This window comes from Dysidea avara, chromosome 13, assembly GCF_963678975.1.
Source record: "Dysidea avara chromosome 13, odDysAvar1.4, whole genome shotgun sequence".
Classification (NCBI taxonomy): Eukaryota; Metazoa; Porifera; class Demospongiae; order Dictyoceratida; family Dysideidae; genus Dysidea; species Dysidea avara.
Genome location: NC_089284.1, coordinates 1,089,556 through 1,105,224, shown reverse-complemented (window position 1 = coordinate 1,105,224; position 15,669 = coordinate 1,089,556). Strand labels below are relative to the sequence as shown.

The following is a 15,669-nucleotide window of genomic DNA, read 5'->3' as shown; positions in this document are numbered from 1 at the left end:
AGTGACCACACCTATCGCCAATAGCTAAGAACAGTTGCGAATGTTATTGAAGAAGCCATAGCAGAAGAATTATTGCCTTATAAATAAAGAGTTGTTTACCACACTTGTACTTCAACAAGATCATGGAGCAGCTGCTACATCAATCAAAAGTACTGAAACAAGCTTGAGTAGTGCACTGTACATCTTGTTTTCTTGCATACTGCAGCTACCAATCTTGTTAGGGACGAATTCTAATGCAAAAGCGACAAAATCAATTGCAAAACTGACAAAATCAATAGCAAAACCAATGAATTCAATTGCAAATGGGACAAATTCTACTGCAAATGTGATGAAGTCTACTGCAAACAGGATGAAGTCAATTGCAAATGTGACGAGTTCAATTGCAAAAACCTGTAATAATCAAACTAGTTTCACTTTTAGCTTTCCTTTCCTTTAGTTCATTAAGCAACTTCATGTGCTTTTCTCATTCTAATTTTGTTCGGTCAGAAGCAATAAATACCCTTCTATACTGGTCGTGGCGACAAAGCCAGTTTGAATGGGAAATAACAGTAAATTTGTCATATTCCTGTTCCAAACACATTAACAAGAGTCAGGTTATTTTCAAGCCTTCCCCATAAATGTATCGTGCACTCGAGTGGCTGGAACATTTAAGTCCAAAACTGTGTTAGAAAGGAATTTTTATCAGCAGTGCGATCTTTAGCTTCAGGAAAATTGTAAATGATAACATTCTTCATACGTCTGTCCCTGTGTGCTAACTCATGTATAATACTATGTGCAGCACTGGATGCAGCAGACACGTAAGTAGTAGTTGCACAAGGTCGCACAGAATTACCAGGACTGGGAGGTTGATTTTGAATTGCTCCATTTGGAGACCAGATAGATTCGATAGCAAGTTTTCAATCTTTAAACCAAGATCCTCAATACACTTACTAACTTGCACTGTAAAGTCAATTATACACTTGTCTATAACTTTTTTTAGTTGAGTCTTTTACCCCTTCTGAAATCTGAATCAGTTACTGATGCTTTTGTTATTTCAGCAACTATAAACTTGATTCATGATTGGCTTGTTATGCTTGCAGTAGTATGCCATATTTGGTATAGACTTTGCAAGGGATAAAAAGGATTTATAATACTTGCCAGACATGGGGCCAAGTACATGAGTACTTGTACACTTAAGTACAGATTTGAAAGTACTTGTACTTTACTTAAATACTTCCTTGATTTCCCCAGTGTACTTGTACTTATACTCAAGTACTTTGCTAAGTACTTGTATGTACTTGAGTACTTAAGTACTTGTAAGTACTGCAAACATTGTATGTAGTTTGTACACAGTGGATACATAACAAAATTGCATGAAGGTGCATTGTACAATTCTTCTAGTGCCTTCCCTAGCCTTACTATGTATCATGTAGCCACATTTAATGATGTCATAGAATTCTGGCAAATAAAAACAATGCTGCTGCTAAAGTTAGTGCATTTTAAGTGTTTAAGAGAGTGAATAGTTGACAAAAACCTGAAAGTACCAACCCCACTAGGTACAATACACTGAATATACACTGAATATACACTGAATATACACTGAATGTACTTGTACTTTACTTGAGTACTTCCAGCATGTATTTGTACTTTACTTAAGTACTCTCTTGATTGTCGCCAGGGTACTTGTACTTATACTTAGAAAATTCAAAAGTACTTTAAGTACTTTCAAATGTACTTGGTCCCATGTCTGATACTTGCTACTAATATTTTCACGTAACGCATGAAATCATCCCTTACGTAAGTCACATTTAAAAGCTTCACCCTTGACCCCATCAGCATCACATGTATTATAACAGTGACTAAACATATCAACTGCAATTTTATTTGCTGCAGGTAATTTATCTGAAGAGAGACCTTGCCAGAGCGATTCCGATCCCCTCTGTTCTCCGGAGATCTGCCTCCTTGATGTTTTTAGACTGGCTGGCATCTGGAGACAAGGATGCGTGATCCAATGTCCTCTTGTTTGTTCCTTCAGCCATGGAACACGGGTAGTATAGCTCTATTCCAAAAGATGTACACTGTCACAAAATGGAGCGAACACAACAAATTGACCGAAGCTAGAACCAAACCTTTTCAGGTGCCGTTTCCTGTCTGTATCAAGGTAACTACAGTACCATAGCTTTCAGGATAACCAGAGTTTGAAGAGCTCGAAAATAACACCATAAACCCACAATCACTTTTATTGTTATTATCTAGGACCGGGTCATATACAACCAAGTACATACACCAACGTTGCAACCTACCCATTGGGCAAGTTTAAACAGTGCCATAGACAGCACTCAGAGCAGTGTGTGTGTATTGGTGGAAATGATACATATGCATACGTGCACAGGCAAGATAGTTTAACTACATCAGAAAACCACAATACTAAAACACAGCCTACAGAAAAACCAAGTTAAGTTAGCTATATTGAAAGTATATATTATAGGTGTGACATGTTTCTGAAGATGACTCAGCAGTAAAGTGAGGCTATGAAGAGCAAGGGATGTGGTGAAGGCACAATTAGCAAATGGTCCCAATCAAGCCAATATGGCACAACAGACTCTGTTGTAACTAGAGGCCACTGGTGATGTGCCAGTACTGTATATCAGCTGTGTGGCATTGGCACAGTGATCACAGTCTATAATATTGTGCATACAGCCATGCACAACATACAGGAGATAGTTACACATTTATGCAGCACTGCATCTTCTTGTTTATTACAGATTCACAGTAGAGTAGTAGTTAAGCTGGGTGGAAAATAATCCCTGCCACTAGCAAGCCAGATGAAGGATGAAGATGTATAATACAATTACCGTACAAGTATTACGTTACTCATTACCTTGTTGTTCCAGCTGGTTGTTTAGGAGTGCATCTGCTGGTTGTTCACTGCATGACGCCTGGAGCACATATCCTGCATGCCTCAGATTCTGCTGCAATCACTTCGTGGATGTTTACTAATCTTATCCTTCGCGCAATTTGTCATTAAGCAAGGGTGTGGTGCTGGGTGTTATATTGAATTACACATATGGTAAAGTCATCAGCACGAATAGGCGTACTTATTATACAGTTGTGCCTACATTCACAGGCGAATCTATCCCCACTTAGTTCATGTCTCTAGGCCTCGTAGTTTTCTCAAACATTATTATTTATTCATTATTGATGACGTAATTTTAGCCGCATTTTGTATTATCTTTAGTACTTGGTGGTATAACTAGGCCCGGGGCACATACAACCAAGTACAATCACCAACGGGACAACCTACCAATAAGGTAGTACATGAATGGTACAGTGTGTGTGTGTGTGTGTGTGTGTGTGTGTGTGTGTGTGTGTGTGTGTGTGTGTGTGTGTGTGTGTGTGTGTGTGTGTGTGTGTGTGTGTGTGTGTGTGTGTGTGTGTGTGTGTGTGTGTGTGTGTGTGTGTGTGTGTGTGTGTGTGTGTGTGTGTGTGTGTGTGTGTGTGTGTGTGTGTCATAGCCAGACTTTTATCTGGGTAGGGTCTTTTAGAAGAAAAATGGACCTTTTTATATGACATGTTTCAGATTACATTATGGTGTTTGCATGCTGAAACTAGGGGGGTCTCGGGGCATGCCCCCCCCCCCCCCCCCAGGAAATTTTTTGAAAATAGATACTAAAAGGTTGAATTTAGTGGCATTTCAGTCAATAAAAATAACAATTTTTAGGTAATAGTATGGTCAAAAACTGTGGTTTCGTGACCAACCTGTGGCTAACAAAGTTTGATGGTTTAGTATTGTACTTTAGGGTATTTTAAACAAAATGAGCTCCCACGCCGCTTTTTAAAGTCCGGGTAAAGTTCAGTAGAGCCAAAAGTCTAAAATGGCTACTAGCTGACATGCGCAAAATAGAAATAATGATAAAAATCCAAATAAAGGTTCTTTTTAGACTAATTTGGGGTGAAGGAATCGATTTCTGATGTTATTTTTGTGCTTGGATGTTCCTATAACCAAGAAATTTAAGTTTGGTAGCTACCGGAACAAACAACTAGCTAGCTGTTTACAGTGATTAAGCCTTGTTCTTTCAGCTCCACAGTCAGTAGTGCCTTTCTTGACAGTGCACAACCCCTTGACAAGGTTAGCTGACTGTCAATTCTTTGCAATGATGAGCAATTAATGGCTGATACCAGAAATTGTCAACAACATTGGTCAAATTCAAGCTGCTCAAGTGAATAGAAAGCAACTCTCTCAAAAGCACGAGGAATGTACTGTACAAGATCTAACATTATGCTTCAACTTTGCTTTCCATTTGATCCAACATCACCTGCTCCAAGAACTTTACAAGTACTTATTCCAGCTACACCTGAGCTCCTTTGAGACTTCAAGAAGGCCAAGCAAGATGGGGAGACCCAGCCGATAAAAATTTTCATGGATGCGTGCATCTATTCTAAAGAAAAATCCATGCATGGTCACATAGCATCTCACCTTTGCAGGGATTCCATCAAGAAATGTATCTGAAAAGACACTAAAAGTAAAACAAGGAGAAACGGATAGCAGGACACTAGCATCCATGTTGATGTCAGTGGTGTACTGTCTCTACCTGAGCTCATGAAACATCATTATATGTGAAGAATACCTAACACTGTTCAATCCTAATGGTACTTTCAGAAAGACTCAAAAGAGCAAACTTCTGCAGAAGTTAGCATTATAGCCCCTTGATGTCAACTCCTACACAGCATTAGTGGACATGATGTAGCGCCTAGCATCACCAACGGGTCAAGAGTGATGGGTCTCCATACACTTGGGGTGAATACACTAACAAAATAGGGTCTGTGATCCTGGCACAGCATGTCAGTGTTACCACCATCATCTGCATCAATGATCCCCACGACTATGCTGAGTCCATCAAAGATGATGAGCATGAATTGCACATTCAGGGTCAAGGTCCCATACCCAATGTATATATATGAAGCCAGCTGATCTGTTTCCCATGGCCTGCAAATTCAAGACAATTCTCTGCACTGCTGGCAACAAGAAACGCCTCCAGGCTCTAATCAGCTCTCAGAACTGTCTAAGTCTATCAGTCAGGAACTAGTCTACTCAGTGGGTGAGGACTGTCAACTGGTGACATCAAAGAAAGCCTGAGCTTTAGCTAGGGTGAGGTTGACACAATTATGCTACCTGTTTATGTGGCTCTAAGATAGATATCACCTAGCTATAGCAAACTCATAGTAATTGATGCAGAAGACACAGACGTGTACATTCAGGCTGCAGCCATTTCACATGGCATTCCAGGTATTATAATACCTCTAAGAAGCAGTTTTGTTTTCTGCAGAGGCATGGGTACTGAAGATTTTTATACTTTTTCATGTCTTGACTGGCTGTGATGCCAACAGCTGTTTTTCTGGGCACAGCAAAATATCCCTCTATGAGAAATTGTCAAAAAGTACTGAGGTCCGTAGCCTCGTCTCAAAGTGTAGAGAAGGCCTTCTGTTGAGTGATGATGTCTTTTTTAAAGTCCTTTGTTATCTGCTACATCTATGGAGATACACAAAATACCTCTCTATACAACCAAGTGGAAAAGACTAAAAGAAAGAATCTTTGATGCGTTTGCTTCCTGATAATGACAATCTTGAGCAGCATATCAAATGTGCCAACCTTTTACTCTACGTTCAGTACCACCCTGACCTAAGAAGACATCTTTCTCCTATAGGTCATGGTTGGAAATTGGTGAATGGCTGTTGTAGACCAGTGTGCCACACAAACCTGCCCTTCCAATTTCACTTCCAGTCCCATCAGTGCAACAGGATGGTTATGACCAGACATGGGACCAAGTACATTTGAAAGTACTTAAGTAAAGTACAAGTACTTTTGAATTTTCCAAGTATAAGTACAAGTACTCTGGCAACAATCAAGAGAGTACTTAAGTAATATACAAGTACATACTGGAAGTACTCAAGTAAAGTACAAGTACATTTTAGCAAAATGTACACTTATTCAGTGTATATTCAGTGTATTGTAGTATGTAGTGGGGTTGGTACTTTCAGGTTTTTGTCAACTATTCACTCTCTTAAACACTTAAAATGCACCAACTTTAGCAGCAGCATTGTTTTTATTTGCCAGAATTCTATGACATCATTAATTGTGGCTACATGATACATAGTAAGGCTAGGGAAGGCACTAGAAGAATTGTACAATGCACCTTCATGCAATTTTGTTATGTACCCACTGTGTACAAACTACGTACAGTGTTTGCAGTACTTACAAGTACTTAAGTACTCAAGTACATACAAGTACTTAGCAAAGTATTTGAGTGTAAGTACAAGTACACTGGGGAAATCAAGGAAGTATTTAAGTAAAGTACAAGTACTTTCAAATCTGTACTTAAGTGTACTTAAGTATAAGTACTCATGTACTTGGCCCCATGTCAGGCTATGACTGCCAATTGAGAGCTGAATCTAAAGCTGCATCTGAATCTGATTTTGATACTGAACCTGAATCATCATATGAGTTGGAGTCATTGGATGAACCTTGAATTAGATTTAACACACTATTTATATGCATAGCATCTTATTGAGCAAAACTCTTAAAATTTTACAGTAACAGAACATCCAATCACAAAAATAACATCAGAAATGGATTCCTTGACCCAAAATTAGTGAGTCACTCGGAGCACTTAATTTAGCTTCTTATTAGTGGTATTTAGTAAACTGCAGCTAATGGGCTTTTGATCCTTAAATATTGGACTTGTATAGAAAATTGTGGACCTTTTTGCAGGGGCGGATCTAGGGGGTGGACTTTAGGGGCTGAAGCCCCCCCCTCCCCCTCACTTTTAGGTTTTACTTGATCAATATGCTGAGGATTATATTGAAATTCTGTTTTAGCATAATTATATGATCACTAATAATACAAATACTCATAAACCCACCTTATATACATATTTCCAAGGCATTATTAGTGGATTTATGCTAAAGGTTATGTAGCAAGGGCCCGGATCAGCATTGGAGGTGTACAAGATCGAGATACTCTAATAGAACAGTCACCTAACTACTCTAATAGAACATTCAGTGTGAGCATAAAAGTTGGTTCTGTTAAGGAAGTTTTTCAAATCTGTCTGCACCTATAGTGCATTGGTCTGTTTAAAAGGCTTGTTCATCTACTTGTGTAGTTATTACCAGTACTGGTATACTTAATTCAGGTACACAATTCCATTGAAAATGCTCTCAGATTCAATCTCGTATCATTCAAATTTCAGTTTCAACATTATTATTCTATCATGCATGCAATTGTGAGAGGATGCATCATGTCCTTGGCTGTCTAAACCTACCCAAACCTTTCCATTAGCAAATGCTGCAGAGAGCCATATGTATCTAAAGGCAGTATATGAAGTATTTACAGGCAGAAATATGCATTTTATGTGGAAATGTCTCCAGATTGCAGTATTTTAGCATTCATTTTTCAAACATTTCCGGGGGGTGTCATGCCCCCAGACCCCCCTAGTTCCAGCATGCTTTCACACACCTCCACCCAAGAGATTAGTACCTTGAGTTAGCCCCCCCCCCCCCAGATCCACTTCTGTTTTGGTTAATTATGGACCTTTTTACTGAAATTGTGGACCTTTTTTCCAAGAGGGTGGTTCTTCAGAACCCCCCGAACCCCACCCCCTGGTTACGGTCCTAGTGTGCTGGTGCGTGTGTATGTGTGTGTGTGTGTGTGTGTGTGTGTGTGTGTTGGTACATAAATGCAATTATAATCAGATACTTAAACTTTATTGGGTAATCAAGACAACAGTTACGTGCACTCTAATATAATTATATACATATATAGCAGGCCCTCAGAATTCATTCTGATCAACAAACACTTAATTAAGTTTAGGATACTAATTGTTCTAATCAACAAGAATACGGCTTTCCACTAAACGCAGCTTGCTTTCTGCTCTCGTGACTTGCCAGTACAGCAGAACGTAATAGTGAAAACAGCAAAGCACAGCACATCCAGAAAAGTGTCTGGTTGTAAGAAGTACTGTGCTTCTGTGACAAAGCTATCTCACTCCTGGCACTGAAAGGCTTCAGGCTGAGAGTTATGCAATTTCACACACAAACTTATCAGCTGAAAACTGTGCTGACATTCTGCACACAATGGCCTGCCAGGCCCAATGCAAAACTACTGATAGCTGAGTGCCGGTACATTAATGGTGTGGCAATAGCACAGTGATGTTTAGACTCTATTTAGGCTGTTTTGGGTGGGTAATAAATCTCATATACTTTCTAATATACTCCACGCCTTCAGGCACAATATAACATATGCTCAAAATCTAAGTTTGTCCAATCGCTATGCGTTGTTCACGTGCAGTGATTTAATGAGCGCGATTATTTTGTCGCGTGAGGACGCATAGTTGCCATGGCGCTAGAGTATTATCAAACCAGCCGCTTTTGCCGAGCCTACAGCAGAAACAGCCGTGGATGAGGTAAGTAATCTGAGTGTAATGTGAAATAGAGTCTAAAGCAGTTATACGGGCACCATGTGGAGTCTATGAAATTTATAAACCTTCAGGCCCTTAGTAGCGCCCTCGCTTTGCTTGTGCGCTACAGCCCGGGCCTTCAGGTTTATAAATTTCATAGACTCCACATGGTGCCCGTATAACTGTTGTGTAACACAATACTGTACAACATACAGAAGATTCAGTTTATACCATAGAACTGTATGCAGCAATGTATTTGCACTGAACACTGGAGATGGAAATAATTTAGCTAGCAAGCTAGGTAAAGGATGAACATAATACAAATGCACAACAAACAATCACGTTGACATGAAAACATACTCTTAATCTTGTTCATCACACAGAGCATGTCCACTGGCACCTGGCATGGCGACTTTGAAATCACTTCGCCACCTGAAAACAGCTTAAACATACTTGTAATCTTGTTGTTTACGTGTAGGGTGACCTCTGGCTCTCCTGCAATCGCTCTCCTGCAATCACTCTCCTGCAATCACTCGTGCCTGTTTGCTAATCTTCTCCTTCACGCAATCTTAAATCAAAGCATGGGTGTGGTGCTGAGCATTATATAGAATTACACATACGTTTAAGTCATCAGCACGAACAGGCACATCGATTATACGGTTGTGCCTTCGTTCACAGGCGAATCGATCCCTGGTTAGTTTATGTCTCTTGGCCTTGTAGTTTTCTCAAACATTATTTATTTATTTATTTATTCATTATACTATTATTTATTTATTTATTTATGACATAATTTTAACCGCGTTTTGTATTATTCTTAGTACTTGGTTGTATAATGAAGCATTTTTTTTTCCATTTCAACACTTTCCTTGAGCAGCATATTTAGACACTGCAAACTTACTTAGCCCTTAAACGCGCACGCGAATTTACAAAATATTGCACTGAAATCGCAAGGGCCATTTAAGTGGCCCTCCATATTTGGCACAGAGGTGCGCGCGCTAGGATTACGTGATCGTGAAACGGTTTAGTGCAACGGAAAGCCACGTTTCTGGGCTTTAATTCGAGCTCAAGAACTTTGTGCTGTGATTAAATATAAGCGAGATATGGATGAAAATACTGTTGTTGATCAACTTTTCTATAGCGACACCGACAATGACTGGAACAACTCGGACGAAGAGGACTCTTTTGTCCATGGAGAAGACTCTTTTGTCCTTGATAGGCTTACCAGGGAACAAGACGGTAAAATTGCGGACAGATGAATCGGTGCTATCACTTCGCCTGCCATTATAGATGATTATGGCGATGTGGAAGAAAATGATCGTGAGGAAGAGTTCAGCAACGACGAAGAAGACATCGAGGAAGAAACAAACGATGATTATGAAGGTATAATGCTTTTCACATGTTTTATAACTTGAGTCCTGCTTCTTCTAATAGCTGATGTAAGATATTGTGAAGGTCATGATGAGTCAAGCAATCCTGGACCATCTGGGCTACATAGTGGAGTGAGTGATGGTGGGATGGGTAGCCTGGAAACTGAATACCCCTGTAGTGGTTCTCCTGTGGCCTACCATGGCTCTCCTGTTAGTTCTTCCCTGCGCTCTCGTTCTTCTTCTCCACATGCCCCATTTTCACCTAGTGATAGAGGCAGGGACTACTCACCATCTCCATCTGATCCTTTGTCTGGTAGAAATAGAGGTAGAGGGAGGGGTAGGGGAACTGTGTCTCCAATGGATCTTGTGCCTAGTCGAGGTAGGAGGAAAGGTACTGGTAGGGGTAGAGGTACCAGTAGGGGTAGGGATTTGGCTATCGAAAATGCTTATACTCTAGAGTGCTGTTTCAACCTGTGAATGATCGTAGGACCATCAAAAGCTTTAGGGAGCAACTGGCTACTAAACTTTTATGTCAACATAGCTCACGCCAGCGTGGAGGACGTCAATCCCAGGCTCTTCCTCCTCAATCGCCTGCGAGGCTTGAGGAACGCCATTTCATAGAGAACCTTGGGACTGACGGTGACTGTGCAGTGTGTTCTGACCGGAAGACACATAGAAAACGTACTAAGTATGGCTGCGTAAATTGTGGAATGGTTCATTTGTGCCTTGAAAATTGTTTTAAGATATACCACACCAAGGAAAGCTATAAATAAATAAGGGGTGTATGCTATTTACTGTGTCTTAGACTTTTTACAGGTTCAGCCGATGTATATAGTTTAGATGTGTTGACAGTATTATCTGTTTAGTTATGTACAGAGCTGTTTGTAATTCAGGTTTTTCCACGATTGTGGTTTTTTTCTCTGAAATCACTTGGATCGGTGGTTTCTAAATGAGGCAAACCCTTTACTGAGTAAAGATCCCAGCTCTTTAGTGTATATATTTCATGTACATTTTATGTTTGAAAAGTTTTTTCAAATTCTAATGCTAATAATAATACTTTATGTTTGATGAACAGTGCATGATAAAATGGATTGCTGTTGGTATTTGATTGACCAGTCACCAGAATACGTCTTGGCAGCACGTTGAAATGCCACAGTGATTGTGTTGGAGTTCTTTGTTACATGCCTACAGGGTAAAAATAATTATGAGAATACGACAATTTTTTTCAATTCACAACTACCTGAGAGTTGTAGCTATGTCAATGGAATTTCACCACCTTGTATCAAGGGTACCACCCTTTCTAAACACCAAGTGTTGAGGCGAATGGACAGAGGAGCTGCCTACCATGATGATTATTTCCAAATGATGCGCGTATTGCTGTGGATAAATGGAGAAGTATTATTGATAAAAACATAATAATAATATTGGATAAACCACAGGTTATCCACCGTCTGTGTACCAAGTTACAAGCTGATACATCAAGGATTTTCACAGATACAGTCGTGTAAAGACGTGCGGTTACTTCGCACAATTGTGTGAATACCACAAGTTTTTTTCTAAAATTCATAAATACCTGAGAGTTGCAGCTATGTCAATGGAATTTCACCACCTTGTATCAAGGGTACAACTCTTTCTCGACACCAAGTATTGAGGCGAATCGCCAACGGAGCCACCTACAATGACGGTTATTTCCAAGTTATGCGCATATTACTTCGGATAAATAGAGAAGCATTAATGATAAACAATTGATAGTCACGATGGGTAAACCCCAGGGTATCCACCATCTGTGTACCAAGTTTCAAGTTGATACATCGAGGATTTTCAGAGATACAGCCTTGTAAAGACGCGCGATTATTTTCGCGAAAGTAAGCATAAACTTTCGTGCGTTTTCGGTGTAATAAATAATAGGGCCATTATAATGGCCTTTGCGCGTTTAAGGGTTAAGAGCTTACGCTCGATAGATACCTGTAACTTTGCTAATAACGATCAAGCACTGAGACTATGCCTCTTAAAAATTTATTTACTCAATCATGATGAAGCACCCTTATTGTTGGTCTGGTTGTATAGCACAATGAAAATATGAAATAACATGCCAATGTAGGGAATTTCCCACCGAGCTATGCTGTAATACCATCATTCATCGCTATTCACTACTTTTTATCACTTGGATCCCTACTTCTATTTTAATTAATATTTTTTAATGTACTAGTTGTAAGTAGTACAGTACTTGCTTTCCAGAGTAACCCAAAACTGTACTTTAATAAGTACATGTACATGTATGTGAAAAGAAACAGTTATACATGGTTCCATAGTTAAACATCTTCATGGTAATTCCATTGTTTTGAGTAATTTGTACATAAACGATAGATCTATAATCACTTTATGGCATGTTGTGACTTCTTGTCACCTTTAAGAGGATGATACAGCATTGATAACCAGGACCTTAGATGTGGTGTACGGTGGAACTGATCTTCAGAGTGTCTTGTCAGAAAGTCTTCACCTACAGAATAAAGTAATGTGGTGTTTGTGTTTGCATAGTGCACACATATGAATTTGCATAAGAATATTGGCTCTGTGTGTGTGTATGCCTTTGGTTACATGTATAATACGTACGTACGTGTGTGTACATGTATATATATATATACTGTATATGTAATAGTTGTAACACAGGCATGCATATCAGGCAAAGCCCGGATGCCCCGTGTTACAGCTAATATGTAACACTTACTAGGTTGATAGCCTGTACAGGGCAATCAATCACCCAAGCCAACACGAGTGCAGCCACTGGCTGTATTATATGCATACCTAAAATTTTCGATTATGGATCAGTAGCTAGTACGTTCGGTTATGATAAATGACATATCCTAGAGATACCACAGAGAATTTCAGTTATGTGAGTTTAATGTTTTAATCAGTACTATTGAATTGTTTATGGAAAAACTACACAGTTCACTAAAGGCCTAGACAGGTAAGCTTGCTTGTAGAGTGGTTACTCCGTGCAGAGTGGTAGCTTTGTGATGGGGGCGTGTCCATATTCGAAAATGTGTGGAAACGATCAATGAATAAGCTATAGCACTAGTTTTCACCTTAGTCCAACGTTTTTCAGCTCGTACAGTAGGATGGCGAGGATACCAAAACGCTCTCGGTCTGAGTGGTTTTCATGGTGAAATCCAAGTCGTGCATCCAAATTATGTGAGTATTAGTCGATCCCCACAATCGATTTCGGCATCAACATCTATACAATCACTGCCCCGTTGTAGCCCTACTACATTTCGTATGTAGTCCGGCTAGCCTGGCTACATACGAAATGTAGCCCGGATGGCTCCTTTGATCTGAGGTGTGAAAGTGTTACATATAAAGTTATATACCTAATTCTAGTAACTGTGTATAGTAGATACTACTGTATATAGTTATGGTGTGGTGTGGTGTGGTATGTACCTGTAGGAGACAGTAAATGTTGATAGGATGAGACAGTTAAGACCTTCTGCAGGTGTGTACATTGTGTGCCTTACGTTTAGTGGTAGAGTATGGATACCAAAATTAATGTGGTGACCGTATTTTTTATTATTTTTATTGTATATCATTTTAGGTGTTCAACTGTCTTTCACTTTACTTAACACTGATCCTTATATCCTCTCTTCCCATTGGAATATTGAGGATGCCATTGATGGTAATAAATGTACATTCTTACTTTTATTTTTCAACTGTAGGCAAACTACAAAAGGTTTCCACCATGAAAGATTTCCGTTATGCCCTTAGTACAATGTTGTTGTTGTTTATTGTAGCGTTAACGTTTATCCCTCTGTCTTATATTAAATCTATAAATGTAAGGATTACGCTATAACTAGGGATCTCCATCTCCTAAAGTGCAAATTTAATCCTTTTTAATTACATGGATAAAGTACCGTAGAGTTGGGTTGTTAAGTGCATGTATCTGTTATGCGCATATTATTTGTTAAGTGCATACACATTTCTTGTAATTAACCATGGATGATAAGCGCACATGGTAAATGCAACGATAAAGCTATGCACAGCAAGAAAAGCTGAGAGTACTGAAAAATTAATGTCTCCTGAAGCGCTTACGTCTTCCATGAAGTCTCCCTTTGCTATGTATACAGCAAATCAGCCATCTGGATAGTGATAATCTTGTTTATCACGAAGGATTTCACCCAGAAATGGAGTCAAGTATTCTCACACAATGGCTTGGCGACTATTAACTACTCTCACAACGTGGTGATTCCGTGTTACACTCTCCACAATTATTTATTAGGCATATGCGCCTAACAGATAGTATGATTTTTGCAAAAAGTTTTCTCCGAAAATTGTAAGCACATGTACTTAACAACCCGACTTTATGGTAGGGATTAAATTTTCACGTCAGAGGTGATATAAATTTTCTTGATTTGTTCTTTTAGCTTTACTGAACTCCTATATACTGCATCAAAGGAAGAATGTCACCAGATATATATGAGGATATAGTGGTATATTAATTTAGAAAATGAAATAAGGGTGTAAATAATAATAATCACTAGTGAGTTCAAGAGATGAATGATATTACAGCATAGCTCTGTGGGAGAATCCCTACATTGGCTTTGTTCAATGCCAGTGTATGATTAGAGCTACAGTATGCTGTAATATCTCTTGTTTTACTACTTACTTTTTATCGCTTAGATCCCTACTTCAATTTTCTTGTACTAGTTTGATTAGATCTTTTGTTATAGCTGTAGCTATGAGCACATGTGACTGATTTATTACAAATTGAGCATGGCTTTTATATTAGGTGACTGTTTTATTGAACCGGTCTCAGTCAACTGGACTATATGCGCTGGTTGGGGGCATACATGTGGTCATGCCATGCCTTGTTTTTTCACCATGCTACCAATAAGAAGTGTGTATTTAATGGCCAATCGCTATTAGTACAGTAAGAGGCATGTATTATTATTATTATTGGTCTTAGAGGGGTGGGTTGCTCGAGTGTTGTTGGTCTAGCTAGTTTGTACTCCTATTATGCAGGTAAAGTGTCTAGCTAACCAGTGTTGCAGTGTAAGTGCTTTAAAATTTTTTTGGTGTCTTAATACAGAAAATATCGATACAGAAAATTAATGCCTTGATACAGATCCTAGCATGAAGAGGAAGACGACCAGCACGGTTAAGGATATAAGGAAAGGCCAGCTGCAGAGAGCAAGCACTTTTTTGAATCACATGTGGCTAAAAATGATGGTCATATGATGTATCACTTTACCCTTGCAACTGTGTTCAGGCAGGCAGCTGGCAGACCGGTTAGTTCAATATTAGAGCTTGTTATATATGTAGTAGTTGTAACATGGGCCCGAGTGCATATATTTCAGGCAAATCACAAGTGCCCATGTTACAACTAACATATTCCTCTTGGGTCAGTGTGGGAAACTGCAGGAATGCTTCACAATTCTATTTATATAGATTGTGGATAACATCGTAAGAGCAACGACAAAGTGCTGCTGAGAGGCTGAACGTAACTGTATCGACATGAGCATGCAGATCGCTTGGACTGATTGTAGTATGCAATTAAACACAGGAAGCTCAAATGCGAGCTGAACAGCTTGCACTATAAAAAATACTTACTATACTAGCCATGAATAAACTTAAGCAGTGAATATGTTTACAGTGCTATAGAGCAGTTTCAAAACCATGGTAACCAAAAATTACACAATGGACCACACCCAAATCGCCATGTTTTTGTACCAGACTGTTTTATGTTGCAAGTTGAATACCTCGCTAAATTCATGTCAAGACTTATTTTATTAATACGTAGGTAAAGTAGATGCCAGTGATAGAATAAAATATGTAGGTGAGTTATTAGGAATTAAAAGATCTATACTGCCTCCAACAGG

General features: G+C 39.2%; 2 protein-coding genes and 1 long non-coding RNA gene across 8 annotated transcripts in view; 2 read left to right on the top strand and 1 right to left on the bottom strand.

The window, feature by feature from the left end:
* LOC136242377 (GPI transamidase component PIG-S-like) overlaps positions 1 to 15,669 on the top strand; it is an 89,321-nt gene that overhangs the window by 30,994 nt on the left and 42,658 nt on the right. For all 6 annotated transcript variants that reach the window (XM_066033791.1, XM_066033792.1, XM_066033790.1 and 3 more), the window contains 3 exons: positions 12,214 to 12,311; positions 13,244 to 13,289; positions 13,389 to 13,469. In XM_066033791.1, the coding sequence (XP_065889863.1) occupies positions 12,214 to 12,311; positions 13,244 to 13,289; positions 13,389 to 13,469 (225 nt within the window). The remainder of the gene's footprint in view (positions 1 to 12,213; positions 12,312 to 13,243; positions 13,290 to 13,388; positions 13,470 to 15,669) is intronic.
* LOC136242383 (uncharacterized) lies at positions 9,296 to 10,860 on the top strand. Its single transcript, XM_066033809.1, has 3 exons — positions 9,296 to 9,668; positions 9,720 to 9,812; positions 9,864 to 10,860. Exons 1-3 carry the CDS (start codon positions 9,533 to 9,535, stop codon positions 10,274 to 10,276), a joined length of 642 nt encoding a protein of 213 aa, XP_065889881.1. The 5' UTR covers positions 9,296 to 9,532; the 3' UTR covers positions 10,277 to 10,860.
* LOC136242387 (uncharacterized) lies at positions 10,387 to 11,760 on the bottom strand. Its single transcript, XR_010694537.1, has 3 exons — positions 11,373 to 11,760; positions 11,040 to 11,176; positions 10,387 to 10,984 (listed from the first exon to the last, which is right to left on the bottom strand). It is a non-coding gene; the product is annotated as an uncharacterized lncRNA (long non-coding RNA).